The sequence below is a fragment of the Panicum virgatum genome, chromosome 2N (genome assembly GCF_016808335.1).
Source record: "Panicum virgatum strain AP13 chromosome 2N, P.virgatum_v5, whole genome shotgun sequence".
Taxonomy (NCBI): domain Eukaryota; kingdom Viridiplantae; phylum Streptophyta; class Magnoliopsida; order Poales; family Poaceae; genus Panicum; species Panicum virgatum.
The window spans coordinates 61,757,449-61,773,309 of NC_053146.1; the positions used below are offsets into that span (position 1 = coordinate 61,757,449).

A 15,861-nucleotide genomic window follows, 5' to 3' on the forward strand; every position below is an offset into this window, starting at 1 on the left:
TGTGGCGCTATCTTCGATAATGTTGACTGGCACCAACCACCACCGCGCCACCGTTGACGATTCAGAGCAAGTGAGCAGCACAGCAGAGCAGCCTTCACGTTGACCGAGCGATCCCAGATTTTTTTTTCGAAGTGAACGATCCCGGATTTCCCAAGAGGCCAAGACCCCAGCGGCCTCCCAGACCCGCTGTCCCTCTCTCCCGCCGGCACGACATGGCCTCACCGGCGCTCACCGACGATCTCCTTTCGGACATCTTCCTCCGTCTCCCGGAGCCGGCCGACCTCGTCCGCACCTCGGCCGCCTGCGTCCCCTTCCGCCGCCTGGTCACGGACCGCGCGTTCCTCCGCCGGTTCCGCGCGCTCCACCCCGCGCCGCTCCTCGGCTTCCTCGACCACAACGGCTTCCACCCGGCGCTCCCGCCCCACGCCTCCGCGCCCGCGGCTCGCGCCGTCTCCCTCGCCGCGGATTTCTCCTTCTCGTTCCTCCCCTCCTCCTCGTCCTCCTCCGCGGGCCGCGGCTGGGTCGTCCGCGACGTCCGCGACGGCCGCGTCCTTCTCGACCGCGCCCCCGGGGACGGCGGCGGAGACGAGCCATCGGTCTTCACGGAGATAGCGGTGTGCGACCCCTTGCACCGGCGGTGCGTCCTGCTCCCCGCGATCCCCGACGACCTGGCAGCCGCGGTCGACCTGCCGCTCCGCGTGGAGTTCGACCGCTGGTGCGAGCCCTTCCTCGCCCCCGGCGGCCGCGGGGACCCCGAGGACGAGACGTCGTTCGGGGTGATCTGGATGGCGCAGTGCAAAGCCAAGCTGGTCGCCTTCGCCTTCTCCTCCAGCTCCGGGCAGTGGCGAGCCGTCGCGTCGCTGGCCTGGCACGATCTGATGTTCGGCGTGGGCGTGTCCTCAAGGAGCCCTGCGTTCTCCGGGCGTCAATACGCCCGCGGCTGCTTCTATTGGGTGATGGATTGGAGGGACAAGTTGCTCGTGCTTGACACGAGGACGATGGAGTTCTCCATTGCTGACCTCCCATCGGGCTGCCACAGGCGACAGATCGCCATTGTGGACGCAGGGGAAGGCAGGGTTGGCATGTTTGCTCTCCGTGACCAAGTTGCAGACGGCGCAGTTAGTCTCTATTATACTGTAAGGCAAGACGATGCCGATGGTTCCAGCCATTGGCAGATGGAGAAGACAATCCCATTGGATCCTGAGTTCCGGCATTACATCAGGGGTGCAATGGAGAGGTACATACTCCTGCTAAGGTTTCCTGAACATCTGAGCTCAGCGGGAGTGCATGTAAGCTCATCAGCAGAGATAGAAGATTTGGAATGTTTTTCGATGGACGTCAGGACCTTTCAGCTTGAGAGGGTGTGTCAATTGAAGCATCACATTCTACGTGCCTACATATATACCAACTTTCCTCCGTTGCTGTCTCCACAGAGTATTTAAAGTGGTAAACTCCTTCCTCGAACAGTTATTTCACAACTTTCCTGATGCTTGGTATTTAGTTATTGATTATCTTCAATTTGTCATTGATAATTTTGTCTATTCAGTTCTGTTCTGATGTGCTTTCTGTGTGATTTGTAGTTTCTGTCATCAGCTAGCACAAACATTTAATTTATTTCCCAATTGTTTCACTAACATATCTTCCCATTTAAAGGTTACTGGTCAAGACTTTGGTTTCAGTTTGTACAACTGACACCGGAGGTATTTCCTGATTTCTAAAATAGAATAACGTAACTCTGATTACTGTTCGATTTGAAATCAAAATATCACTTAAAAGGTGGTGGAGGCAGAGCCCTCTGAATTTTTCTTGCGACAGTCAGAGTTCGAACTTGTCACCTGCCTCAATGTCATTCTTTCCTAGGCTTCAGGGATGACTCTTCGAGTGCCACTCATTCTTTATGATGGCAGCAGAGAATATGTTGTAGTTATTCTTTTACAATTTTTTTTGAGGAATTAGTTATCCTTTTACAATCACCAATGGGATGACAAGTTTATATATCTTGTCCCTATATCGTTCTGCCAACAAAGAACCACTTGTGGTTCTATTCGAACAGTAACCTAAGTTATACAGTACTACTTAACGAAGATGCCAATTCGTAGGGTCTAAATTTTTTGAAGGTTTGATTCTTTTTGTTTACTTTCTCAGATGGGCTATAACTTGTACTATGAATTACAATGATATGAAGATGGTACTAAAAGAGATTGTTCACGGTTACATTTCTAAATTCAGTTGAGATCAATATTGTGATAGGCTAAAATGAGCTTCCGCGCCTACACTATCATTATGAACTATGAAGTTTCGCATATTTTTTTGGTTTGTCATAAGGTCATACTCTAACAATGATTGATTCCATTCTTCCTAAACATTTTTTCCTTGTAAGGTCAATCCCACAATTGGGATATCTTTGTCTGATTTAAATCTAACTTTTGCTCTCAATTTCTCATGTGGTACTTGTGAATATTTAAAATGTGCCAATATCTTGTCCTGACTTATTTACTTCTTTGCGTCAGCTTTCTGGGGGGACATGGTCAGAGCCACATTTCTAGTTCTCAAGGCTCAGAACAGTTGGGGTGTGAGCTTGCTTTATGAATTGTTAGACGGTGTCCCGGATTTCCATATTCTCATGGCGTCGCCATGTTGGTTTGGTCAGAGTGATGATGTAGTAAGAAACATTCGACTGTAGTATACCACATTTGTACCAATATTAGTGCAGCTAGTATTGTGCTTGTGTATAATTAAATGCCACAATCAGACTGTATAAGCATATCTACGATATTTGTGTGCAGTATGTATCTGAATTCCGAAATGCCCGAACAATTCATCTGTATTTGATGATACTAGTATGTGGGTACTACTTAAGTATACGGATACATCTTTGTTTACCTCTTACTTGTGATGTTCAAAATATTGGTTGAGGTGAAACAAAATGGCAAAATGCACTGAACTTTGTAGTGGCCTTATGTCTACAGACTTCACCTTTTATTATCATAGTCTTTGCTTTGAACCTTAAAACTGATTTAAGTGGTATGTTCTCTTTTACATATATTGCCATATGTACGTGATTTTATTTTTCCCCCTTATATATGACCTTGTTGAAGAAGTGACTAGTCATGGTATTGTTGTGCTTCAATGTGTTCATCAATGCCTGCCTGCCATGCTTATGCAAGGTTCCTATGGAGGCCACGACCAAAGCATCAATCCCCTAATACCTTTTATGGCATGTGTGACAATGGCATAGTTTTGGAATTTCACATTTTCCATTGTCTATATTAGTAACTATCATCTTTTTCTGTAACTCCATGTATGCTGTCATAATAGGACCAAAAAAATTAAAGTTTTACATTGTATTTCATTGAAAGTGTTGGGTACTACAATTAGGGGCACTCTAACCTTGGGACTAAAGCACCCTAAAAAACGCAAAACACGATTAGACAATTGGGCCCACAGTGCAAACCGCCTCATCGTACTCAACAGTCATGGCGAACCAAGGCAAGTCGTCTTCTTCCGATCCGAAGGGGAAGAAGGACTACTCAACAGCGATCCTGGAGAGGAAGAAGTCACCGAACCGGCTAGTGGGTCCCAAAGCCACAAATGATGACAACTCCGTCGTCACTCTGCACCCGGACACCATGGAGCTTCTCCAGCTCTTCCGCGACGCCCAGACCTTCTTCAGACTCCAAAGAGGCCCAAACGTCCTTTGGCCCATGGCCCAACACCGAAGCACGGCCCATCCGAGGCGCCCTCGAACCCGTGGAGCCATCTCCGCCTCGCTCGAGGCCTCCCCGCCGAGGCCCTCGGCAGCACACTCCATCTACGCCTCGCTCGAGGGTAGGAGACCTACCCTCGGAAAGCAGGCCAACTCCGCCCCATTTGATCCCCCTCGGCCGAGCCCTCCGCGGAGCCTCGTCTCGGGGGGGAACTCCGCCTCGCTTGAGGCTACCCCTCGACAGACGGGAACAACAACCCATCTGCTCACCCACCCAACTGACAGGAGCATTTAATGCCAACCACTCCACCGCAGTCCCATCCGCCAACTCCGACCACCCATACCGCATAGTGGGTGTGACCGGAGTCCCATCCGCCAACTCCGACCACTGTGCCGCTATTCCCAGCGCTGTTCAGCCTGTGCGAACCTGCGACGTGCTGTGCGGACGTGCCTGGCACTGCTTCCGCCACTGCGCTGCCTACTCCTCGTACTTCCTCTACTGCAGGACCCTCGGCAAGCATGGGGACAACCCTTGGACATTGTACGGACCTTGACTAGAGCAAGACCACCGTCAGCAGGACCCTCGGCGCTCCACCAAGTCGGGTGCGGAGGACAGTAAGACCAAGGACCAACAGCAACCGCCACACAGCCCACTGGAGTCACAGGACGCCGGCGTGGTCTCCGCGGGGCTAAAGGGCTTCCTAGGACGATTGCCACACCCGACGCCATGCCCCACAGTGAATTTCCTACAGCAACCATCCGCTGCTCCCCCCCCCCCCCCCGATTAAGGGAGAAGACGACGACTTCAGAGATCTCCCCGTACATGTAACCGCCCCTCCTTGTGCCTATAAAAGGAGGAGGTAGGCTCCTTCCGGGACACGCTCATCCACGAACATCCATTCACGACGGCCTGACACGCTCAAGACATCCACACACTCAATTCGCACACTCGACCCTAATATTGGCACTTGCCTCAATCACTCTAGCAGAGACTTGGGAGCTTTCCGCCCTCTCTCGCCTCGCTTATACTCCCCTACTACAGGCACTCCGGTGCAAGATAATACAGTGCTCACGCACACCCTGCTAGACGTATGTCCCCGTGGCCGGAACCAGGATAAACCCCTTTGTGTCATTGTGTTACCTCTTGCATCAACCATCTAGAATTAGGGACACGCAACATCGTTACCAGTTGGTGCTAGGCCGCAAGGTCTGAACACCGACAGAAAGACATAAACTATATGAAAGCATCAATTTTGTTTGCTATTTTACATTCAATTCATTGGCATTTTGCTAGTATGAGTGTATGATGCACATACATGTCGTTCCAATTAATATGCAGGACTTATTAAATTACAAAATGACTCTTGAAAAAATATATATTCTAATAGTCTTCTCAAAATACTCGTAGTAATGCCTAACTATAATATTTTAGAGCATGTAAGCTGAGTGGTAGCATTTTATTCCAAAAGGCATTTTATGAGTCTACAGAAAGTGGCTCGCTAAGTTTATAAGTCAGTCAGCTACTTATAAATGTTCTTTCAAGGAAAAAACTGCTTATACAAGATAGGACTACCATAGAGGCCTTTAATTTGGTTCTAATGGGCTTCTGTAAGTTGCTTCTCATTCATGTGCATGGATTCTGGTCTTTTTCCGTAACGAATGTGCCTATTTTCTATGCTCCGCTTTTGTGGGTGCTACTGAAATTTATCAAGACAATTGACAACTGACAACTAATAATCTGGCCATCACTTAGCTTGTTATAAGCATGCCAATAGAGATACAAATAGCTTGTGCGCACTCCTTCACGATTATTAATTCTTATGATGACTAATATACAAGAGCACTATATCAAGATACATAAAAATTATATGTGATTTGATTCCATCCTCACTTTGTCATTCCACAAGCAATTGCCTCTTCATTTTGTATGGATTAGGATTGATTGAATCACTTGATCCGTATGAAAAGAAATTGATAATATGCAAATTAAATTGCCAATCCAAACCATCCTTCCAAGTCCCAAATACCTTAGCTTTGTCCCGTGAAGAAAAAGATAGGGCACTTATCCCCATCCGATGCAAGCAAAATGGTTTTGATCTCCAAGTGCTTTTCTCTTAGTTCTTTTTTTAGTAGATTTCTCTTAGTTCTTTAAGTGATATTTTTCCTCCAATAAGTCACAACGCATTGATTTTTTTTGTAAGTTTAGGTATTAGAATAATTTTAATACAGACAGTGTACACACTACCGGACTCGCGTACTTTGCCGAGTGTCACAGACACTCGGCAAAGGTCGAAAAACACTCGGCAACTTCTTTGCCGAGTGTAGCACTCGGCGAAGCGCACACGACCTTTCTTCTACCTGCGAAGCCGGCTTTGCCGAGTGCCTTTTCTCGGGCACTCGGCAAACCTTCGCCGTGTGCCAAGCCGCACTCGGCAAAAAAAGTAGAAACGGGACGGACGAACAGGCGAACGGGACGGCCGAACGGGACGGGGTCGAAAACTTTGCCGAGTGCCAGACGCGTGGCACTCGGCAAAGATTCAAACTTCGCCGAGTGCCAAGCTGGCAGCACTCGGCGAAGTTTCGAGCTTTGCCGAGTGCTACCACACTGGCACTCGGAGAAGTTTTGCTCTTTGCCGAGTGCCACGCGTCTGGCACTCGGCAAAGTTTCAAACTTCGCCGAGTGACTAAGTAAATGTACTTGGCGAAGCGTTTTTCAGTAAATAGAAAAATAGTTGCTTTGCCGAGTGTCTGGGTAAAAACACTCGGCAAAGCGTGCCATTTTTTATTTATTCTGTTTATTGTGTAATAACCGCATTCATCATCACAAATACAACAAATATATATTCCAGACATTTAATATAGCATATATAAGGCACGTCCATCACAAATATCACATAATAACACAAATATCTCACGCTACATCGCACGAATATCACAAGTCCAACATCGATGCCATAATTTTAACGTTCAACAAGCACAAGTCCAACAAATTAAACAAGTCTAGTCCAACAAGCACAAGTCTGTAGAACAAATACCATGAACAACTCTAAATCAGCTAGGTGGCCACTGCAACGCCGCCGGTGCTGGTGAATTCTCGTCCGGAGGCCCATTTGACCCCCAATCGATTGATTCTGCAAAAAAATGGACATAGGATTACATCTTGAGAAAATTGTAAGAGTTCATGTCCCTCTTGATAGTATGACATTCCTAAACTCAATTTGAAAAGATAAAATATTAAATGAATAGCCGCTTTTCAACTTTCATATCCTTGACTTAGCTCATGTATATATCAGCTGTGATACCTTCTAATCATTCTTATTAAAGCATATATCATTAATCAACCAACCACTAAGTGAGTCTAGATGTTCTTTCGGATATAGCACATGATATATTGACATAAAGTATCTCAAAATTTGAATATGTATGTGCAAGCAAAGTAAATCTATATATCATACTCACAGGAGTGCCTGTAGCGCCAGATGGAGGAAAGATAGAAGGAAGGCCTAGCGGTGGCAGCGGTGGTGGAGGCCAGGGCATCGTTGGCGGCGGTTGATAGTTGATTGTCGTGCCAAGGCCTTGGAGGTATGAGAACTGGTCTGCATCTGTTGTTGCGCGGCCTGTCGCTCAGCAAGAAGCGCCTGCTCCATCCTCTGCCGCTCCTGCATCCGCTCTTCCTGCCACCTGTGCTCTTGCTCCTGCCTTAGCGTCCGCTCCTCCTCCAGCCTTGCCTCGATCTCCTCCCGCCTCTTCGTCTCTTCGTCCATCCGGGCCTATAAGATTTCACCCAAATGTTACAATGCAAACAAAAGATAACTAAAAGCAACAAACGACAAATGGAGCAGAAATAACCTGGATTGCACGCACGCTGGCCACTGAAGTCTCAGGCCGTGGGCGTATTGGCGGGGTCGAGTCGGTGGTCCTTGCTCGAAGATGGGAGAGAGTCGGCGTACTGGCTTTGTCGACAAGGCTGTTGGTGATCCAGTAACGGCCTTGCTTCTTCCCTCCTCCTGCCCTCATGATGGCTTCTCCAGAAAGGGGCTGGGTGGCCGGATCCCATGTGTCCCCATGGAGCGCCTTTCCCATCTCCGTGTACTCAGTGATGCGCGTGTGGACGCTCGGGTTGCTGTACGCCTCGGGTGGATCTGCCGGTTTGTAGGAGACGTCGGACGTCGCCCTGCCCTTGTGCGCCATACAGTATGCCTAGAAGTCATTGCATTCCTGGTCTTCATGTGACTCCGACTGTAAGCAAAGCGAAAGAATACAATAATTAGTGAGAATGCAGAATTTAGAGTTTGAAAGTACCAAAAAGTGTAATGACTTACCCAAACATCCCTGTACTCGGGAAGGCCTCGGCTGCCTTGATGGTGTGGCGCACCTTGCATCAACAAGCGGTGCTCCCGGCATAAGTTGTGCCGCTGAATCCACTCCTCGCTAAGCCACCTGTCCACCATCATTTCCCAGCACGCGCCCTTACCGGCGCACCAGTTCGGAGGCACCTACACGTAATGGAAGCAAAGTGGATGACATTTCCGAAAATGAAATTCAAAAGAAATGAGTAGTTATTTCGTCATTTACCCTCAAGTATTGTTCCCGCGTGAGGAACATATTTCTTGCTACGTCCTTGCCGACCTTCCTTTTTTCCACATCGGCGCAGTAGGTAATTACGGCCTGAACACACGCCTCTGAGTGCATGTCCTTCACTAGTTTGCGACATGCTGTGTCAGCCACCTGAGCCGCTATGGCCTCATATCCTGGCTCGCACATGTAGAAATCCTGCATATAGACTCGATAATTGCAGTCAATATTCAAAGAGTTTCAAATATATGATAACTATTCACCAATATAGTGCGGCGGCTTACCCAGAATTCTCCCACCACCCGTCCTCCTTGTTGCCGAAGGACCTCCCTTCCCGATCTTCTGCATCTGGGATGGCGATGTAGTGGTCCCACGTGTATGCCGGCTCCAAGATCCCGGCATGCATCACCAGCCCAGGGAAGAGCTCCCTGCATAGGGTTCCCAGGATGCCGTTGAGCTTCCTTTTGTGGGCACCCGCCTACATGCGCATCCAATACCTGTAAAAGTGCATAACAAAAAATATTAGTGTCTTATCATTTTGAACATATGAATTGAAAAATAAATGTCATTGTGCATAACATAAAGTATTACCTGTCCGGTACCGGTCGAATCATCGGGCGTCTCGCAAGAGGTATCGGCCGCTGCGGAGCTGCCTTGCATGTTGGACATGGGAACTTCCCGTGAGTACACCAGCCGCAGAATATGCCATACGCGGGTAAGTCATGCAGGGAGAATTGGTACCAAACATACATTCTAAAATTTGTCTTTGTTGCTCGGTCATAGGTCCACACCCCTTCGTCCCATGCCTTGACCAAATCATCAATCAGAGGCTCCATGTAAACACGCATTTTATTCCCCGGGTGCTCTGGAATAATCAATGACACGAATATGGACTGTCGATGAAATAGAACCCCTGGTGGGAGATTCAGAGGGATAACAAACACAGGCCAGCATGAGTACGAGACGGCCACCATCCCATAAGGATTGAACACATCTGTTGCAAGCGCAATACGTACATTACTAGCTTCATTAGCCTTGTCACGATGAATCCTATCAAAATTCTTCCATGACTCACCATCGGATGGATGCACCATCTTGTCAGGGTTGTATCGAACACCTTTCTTGTGCCAGGTTATCTGTTGCGCGGATTCCTCGGTCATGAATAGTCGTTGGATCCTCGGAATGAAAGGAAGGTAGCGTAGGATTTTCACGGGAATCGTGAGCTGCTTCTTAGGCTAACCATCACCAGAGTCCACTTCGAGGAACCTAGAGGCTTTACATTTTGGACAGTAAGCATCTTTCTCATGCTCCTTCCTAAATAAGATACACCCATTTGGACAAGAATGTATCTGCTCACATGGCATCTTAAGTGCACCGAGAATTTTCTATGCCTGATACATTGACTTTGGCAGAATGTGATTTTCTAGAAGCATGCTTCCAAACACGGTCAACAGACTGTCGAAGGTGTCTCGGCTCAGGCTAAACTGAGACTTCAAGGCCATTAGCCGTCCGATGCCGTCCAGCTGAGAAACCTTTGTATGACCGTGAAGTGGTTTCTGTGCAGCCTCCAACATCTCGAAATACGCCTTTGCGGATGCCTCTGGCTCCTCCTCCTGCGGTCCTTCACCGAAATGTGCTTCATGATAGTCATGTAACATGTCTCCAACCCCACCATCAGCATCACAATCATCGATGCGTTGCCTCATGACCTCGTCCCTCATACGGTGGCCTTCACCATGAAAGATCCACCGGGTATAGTCCGGCGTAAATCCATACTTGCAAAGATGTTGGCCCAGAACCTTCTTCGTTTTCCATTTCTTATTTCCACATCTGTTGCACGGACACCACAAGAAACTCGATCCTTCAGCCTGACTCCATGCGGCTTCCTAAAAATCATTGGTCTTTCGAATCCATTCATCGGTCATGGTAGCCTGACTTGGACGGCCCGTGTACATCCAATGACGGCCATCCATCCTCTAGACCGGAGTGAGTACAATAAAAATCAAATGCATCTACATGTTGTCCCTACATTTTAATAGGTGAAGGTAGGTCCTAATCCCACCCGAGGATGCGTAGATATAATCAGTTTTCATGATCCACTACCATCCAAGACAAAATTTCGGCAGCACCTCCCCGCTGTTCTCCAGATACACTTCCCGAAAGGGAGATTGTGTATCCGGAGAATAACGGGAAGGTGATGCCGAGACTGTCTTAGATAGAATTGGACCATGAAAACTAACCGTATCTACGCATCCTCGGGCTGTCCAAAAAAACGTGGACAATTTGGAAAAGATACAGTTATAGATATGCAAAAATCTGCATATCTTCAACTGTATCTGTTCCAAACGGGAGACACCTAACTGAGTTGCAGTTGCATGATCTATGAACATTATCAATAATGGGAGTAGTTGCATTGCTTACCGGGAGTCGGCGGTGTAGTCGTGGCCGGCGTGAAGTGGACTCGTGGTTCCGGCTTTTCACCGAACACGTCACGGGCGGTTCCGGTGCTCTCGATGTGCTCTCGCCGAACATGCAGTTCTGGCGCCGGGGGCGGGGACGGAGCCCGATACCCCTAAAGTCCAAAACAACACACTGGTGATGTTTCACATCCTTTTCATAGCGAGATACTACACTAAATGGAAACAAACTCATCCAATCTACCATAGGCAAAGCAATCTGTGCCAGACCATCTAACAATTGCCATCAGGGGGAGGGCACGTACCTTGAGCAGGGAAATCACAACCTGCCTTGGGCGGGGGCAGGCGCAGGGACCGGGCGGCGGGGGCAGGCGCCGGGGGCAGGGACGGAAGGGCCGGGAGCCGGGGCGGCCGTCGAGGCGGGGACCGGCACTCCGGGTCGGGGGCGGCCGCCGGAGGCGGGGCAGGGACGGAGGCCGGGAGCCAAGCGTCGGGGGCAGGGGCTTTGGGAGCTGGGGGCGCCGCTGCCACTCGTGCCGGGGTCTGGGGGCGAGGCACACTCAGCTCGGATGGGGGCGGGGCGAGCGCCGACCGGGCGGGGGCGTGGCGAGCGCCGGCCGGGCAGGGAGGTGGCGGTCTTGCGGGGCGTGGCGTGCACCGGGGCGGGCAGCTCCGGCCGTGGGCACGACCGTGGGCGTGGAGGCGGCGTGGAGGGGCTGTGGCGACGGGGAGCTGGCTCGGCATCGTGGAGCGGCGGCGTGGCTGGCCTGTGCGTGGGTGTGTTTGTGTGTGTGCGTGCGGGTGTGGCGGCGCGGCTAAGTTATTTGCGGGCTGGCGCCTCTATGCCGAGTGCCGAGATCTGGCACTCGGCAAACACTGGCTTTGCCGAGTGCCGTGATGTGGCACTCGGCAATTCAAGAAAGCTGTCCCGAGTGCCCTGATCTAGCACTCGGCAAAGTCATTATTTGTTTTAACTCAACTCCTTTGAATACAAATTTTGTTTTCACATATTCCTTTGAATGAAATTTGACATTTCATTTCAAAATTTATATTTCACGAAACAATTCTTATTTCATGCTTTAACGAAAAATATTATATTATTTCAATCACTATTAGCTATATTTCCATTTATATGGACTAATTCTCTACATTTGACAAAATAAATTAAAAATTACAAAACAATTTAAATACCCAAAATTTAACAGTAATTAATTTATGATGTCTATTGCATATATAAAAAAAATGTAACATGTTTTAGAGAAAAAATTCCATTATTTCATGCAGTATAATTTCATATTTATATTACATACACAGATGCAGCGGAAAAAAAATCTAATATTATCAAATGGCCACAAAAAATAATGAAAATTAAACATACATCATTCCATCATGACCATTGCCTACACAAAAAGTTTGAAGTCAAAAATCAATTTGATTCTCACTTGGACTCAAAATCTTAACTCTACCATTCACAACTCTCTTGAACCTTTTACGAGAAACTTCATCTTATAACTAACATATGTGATAACTTTTGTGAAATGTCCTCAATTTTTTTTCACAGCATCCACATATGATATCCTCAATTGCCATATCTCCTGAATAAGACGGTTGAATTTTCCTTGGAATTCTTGGACAACGCATCAAATTGGACTCAATAACATGAATATACTTTTTCCATTAATTATCCACGAATTGCACTACATTTTGTAGTTCAAATTTGAATTATCCACAAAATACGCTTTTAATGAAATAAATAATGTAAATATGGTAAACTTCAAGGATAATTTACCAAAAATTATATATGATGTCCATCACATACTATAATAACAGAGAAAAAAGTTTGGAGGGTAAATGAAAATGTTTTTCTCTAACTTTGGCGAGAGCCAAAAAAGACACTCGGCAAAGGTGACTGGATGCCGAGTGCCAGCATAATGCACTCGGCATTGACAGAACGTTGCTGAGTGTCCCATGGACGGCACTCGACAAAATATATTTTGCCGAGTGTCCTACACCTCGCACTCGGCAACTAGTAACTGTAACGGACGTGGTAACTGGTACCGGTCGGGGTAACAGAGTACCGGTCGTGGTAACAGTCGTGTGCGGTGCACGTGACATTGTTTGCCGAGTGTTTACTGTCAGGCACTCGGCAAAGCTGGGTTTGCCGAGTGTCCCGTAGCCGGCATTCGGCAAACAATAACGGCCTGAACGCCACCCCACGGGAACTGGCGCGTGCGGGGCACGTGAGGATGTTTGCCGAGTGTCTCATCAGAGGCACTCGGCAAAGATTGATTTTGCCGAGTGTCGGATGAGCGGCACTCGGCAAACATTAATTTTGCCGAGTGTCAGGTTTTTGCCGAGGGCTTTTTGTGAAGCACTTGGCAAATGTAAACTCTGCCGAGTGCTCGATATTATGCACTCGACAAAGTCTCTGGCACTCGGCATACGTGTTCTTTCCGGTAGTGACATCAAGAATGCAATATTGATACAATCTGTTTCTTTATAGAGAGCGAAGCGACACGGAAACAAAATAGCAAATTAAAAGTGCCGTAGCTACACTGTTTTTATCTTATGTTGACCATCTATCACAACTGCAAAATGGTTATGCAAATGTATGTCCAATAATAGAGTACTAATGCTTACTACTTACATTAAACTGGATACATGTCTGGAGTAAAAATAGTGTTACTCGCCTTATTAAGTTTTGCCTCCGAACTAGCACCTCTATATTGGCTCAAGTTTTTTTAGCATCCAGGCAATAATTATGCCTCATCATTCGTCACTAAAACTATAGAAAGTTTATGATTATACTACACCTGCAATGATATTTAGAGGGCTGTTTGGGAAGGCTTCCCCCAAAACGGTTTTAACGTCACCCAACTTCTAGTTTATTTTTTATCTTAGTTTAGGAAACGGTTTTACCCCTTCACACTATTGCATGCCGCTAATGAGATGACTAGTCAACTTTAATGATCGAGATACTTTATATTGTTGTGTACGCTACTGGAGAAAGGGGTGGTACCTTTAGCCTGAACTGATGGTCTGCTTTCTATTAGTGGTAAACGGCGTCCGAATATTTCTCCGGGAGCCTAACACTATAAATTCATAGCCGTCATATCTCTTTCTTCAACCTCTAGCCAATCTCCCTCGAATGCAGCTTCTTCCACGAGCTACTTCTTGGTTCTTGCAGCCATGCATCACCGCTGAGCTAGCGCCGCACAGGCGGCAAACTAACTTGGCATCATCAGGTGCTGCAGAATCTGCACGCTAATTCAAGTTCAGCATAAAAAATCAGATCGGTGATGCCCGTGCTCCGTGCTGTTCGAAACCCAAGATTATTAGCATGGTACCATGGTGACGTACGGCTGACGACGGTGCCATGAAGATTTACGGCTTACAGAGCTAATAAGCTACACGATCGACACTCGGACACTGTGAACATGGCCTATACACCGGTACAGTCACCTCCAGCCCCGCCCGAGCTCACTCAAAATTCACGTGACCAGGTTCATTCCCCAGCCCCCCAAACCCTCAATTCCATTTCACAGTTTCACACCACTCGCCGGATCGGATGCGAGGCTAGCCAGCGATGACGTCGCCGCCGCATCGCCGGATCCTCCCCCGTCTCGAAGACACGGCGCCGCCCCGGCAGCCGCCTCCCCTCAGCGAAGATCTGCTGGAAGATATCTTGCTCCGGGTCGCCTCCCCCGTCGACCTCGCCCGCGCCACCGCGACGTGCAGATCCTTCCGCCGCATCATCACCAATCCGTCCTTCCAGCGCCAGTACCGCTCACTCTACCCGCGGCTCCTCCTCGGTATCCTCTGCAATGGCATCCAGCCCGCCGTGGCGCCCCACCCCAACGCTCCTGCTGCCCGTTCTCTCGCCAACGCCGCTGGCGCTGGTTTCTCCTTCGAGAACTACCTCCCTGGCGATCTTTGGCAACGCTGCTGTGACTGAACCGCCAAGTTAAACGGTTTAATTAAATGTAATGGTCATTATTTAAACGCATCAGGCGCATTAGCTTAATTAAGTGTAATCTGACAGTCTGTTTCCAACCCACATGCCGATCGAAACACACAAGAAGTCGCGCACGACGGCGAGCGCAGACGGTACCAGCATGATACAATTTTACAAAATAGTAAACAATATTAAGGTATTTACAAAATGACTTTTATAAATTAAAGTTCATATAATAGATAACAGCAGCGGTAGAGAGAGTCTAACATGAGGAAGATTTTCATTAGAAACCAATTGAAATAAATTGAAATAAAACGATAACTACGGAGACGTGAGGACGTCATATCGAGCCCACCGATGTGAATCCGGGTTAGCTCCTATACATGAAACAGGGTAAACAACAAACCCTGAGTATACTAATACTCAGCAAGACTTACCCGACTATGGGTATACATAGCCCACTATCTAGACATGCATGGCTTTCTGGCTGGTGGATTTATTTGCAGAAAAGCATCTAAGGGTAGATCCTTAATTTCAATATTTTAGCTCCAAATTATAGTTATAAAGTTGATACACATCTATGGTTTGCAGATCTATAACAATCAATGTGAAAACATAATTGATTAAATAACATCAACATGTATCATATTATTTCATTTTATTTCCTTACTACGACGTGACTCGGAGATCAAGGTGCTCATGTCCGAGAGCGACTGACGGCGAATCGATCCGATTTAACCTTGCAAGGTGGACCTAACCAACACGACACGTATAAGCCATATCGGACCACACGCACCAACCATTCCCCTCCCCGCCTCGAACTACAGAACCGCCCCACCTACATATAGTCAGCCGGGCTCAACGTGAGACCACCAAAAATAAATACATGCATCCCAATTCTCCGCGACTACCCGACTCGCCCTAAGGGGTGGTGATGAAGTTCTGTACTTTCGAAGCAAAGCAGTACTAGGTTTACCGGTTTCGACTACCTCCTACTCCCGGCATGCGGTTAGTACAATTCAAACATGATCAGCAGGACAAACAACGGTACGGTCCTCAATCGACTCGGACGGGGCTAAGACACCCAGGAACCCTGTCCTGCTGCCATACCTATACATCATCATCATTCCCCGCCCGGTCTCATATTTCCATGTCAATTTCAACAACTCAGGTACTGTATATAAGTATATAACCTATATCTCGCGAGT

The 15,861-nt window shown here is 47.8% G+C and overlaps 2 protein-coding genes across 3 annotated transcripts; one reads left to right on the forward strand and one right to left on the reverse strand.

Annotated features, from left to right (window-relative positions):
• Nucleotides 1–107: 107 nt before the first annotated feature.
• LOC120661642 lies at nt 108–2,882 on the forward strand. Of its 2 annotated transcripts, XR_005669986.1 has the most exons (3): nt 108–1,446; nt 1,654–1,700; nt 2,511–2,882. XR_005669986.1 is itself a non-coding variant. In XM_039940548.1 (2 exons), exon 1 carries the CDS (start codon nt 213–215, stop codon nt 1,440–1,442), a length of 1,230 nt encoding a protein of 409 aa, XP_039796482.1. In that variant the 5' UTR covers nt 117–212; the 3' UTR covers nt 1,443–1,446; nt 2,511–2,882. The 2 variants fall into 2 exon arrangements, 1 of the variants encoding a protein (XP_039796482.1); XM_039940548.1 differs by lacking the exon at nt 1,654–1,700 and having other exon boundaries at nt 117–1,446.
• Nucleotides 2,883–8,442: 5,560 nt separating this feature from the next.
• LOC120662867 (neural Wiskott-Aldrich syndrome protein-like) lies at nt 8,443–11,442 on the reverse strand. Its single transcript, XM_039941928.1, has 4 exons — nt 11,004–11,442; nt 9,814–10,010; nt 8,566–8,759; nt 8,443–8,479 (listed from the first exon to the last, which is right to left on the reverse strand). Exons 1-4 carry the CDS (start codon nt 11,440–11,442, stop codon nt 8,443–8,445), a joined length of 867 nt encoding a protein of 288 aa, XP_039797862.1.
• Nucleotides 11,443–15,861: the final 4,419 nt, after the last annotated feature.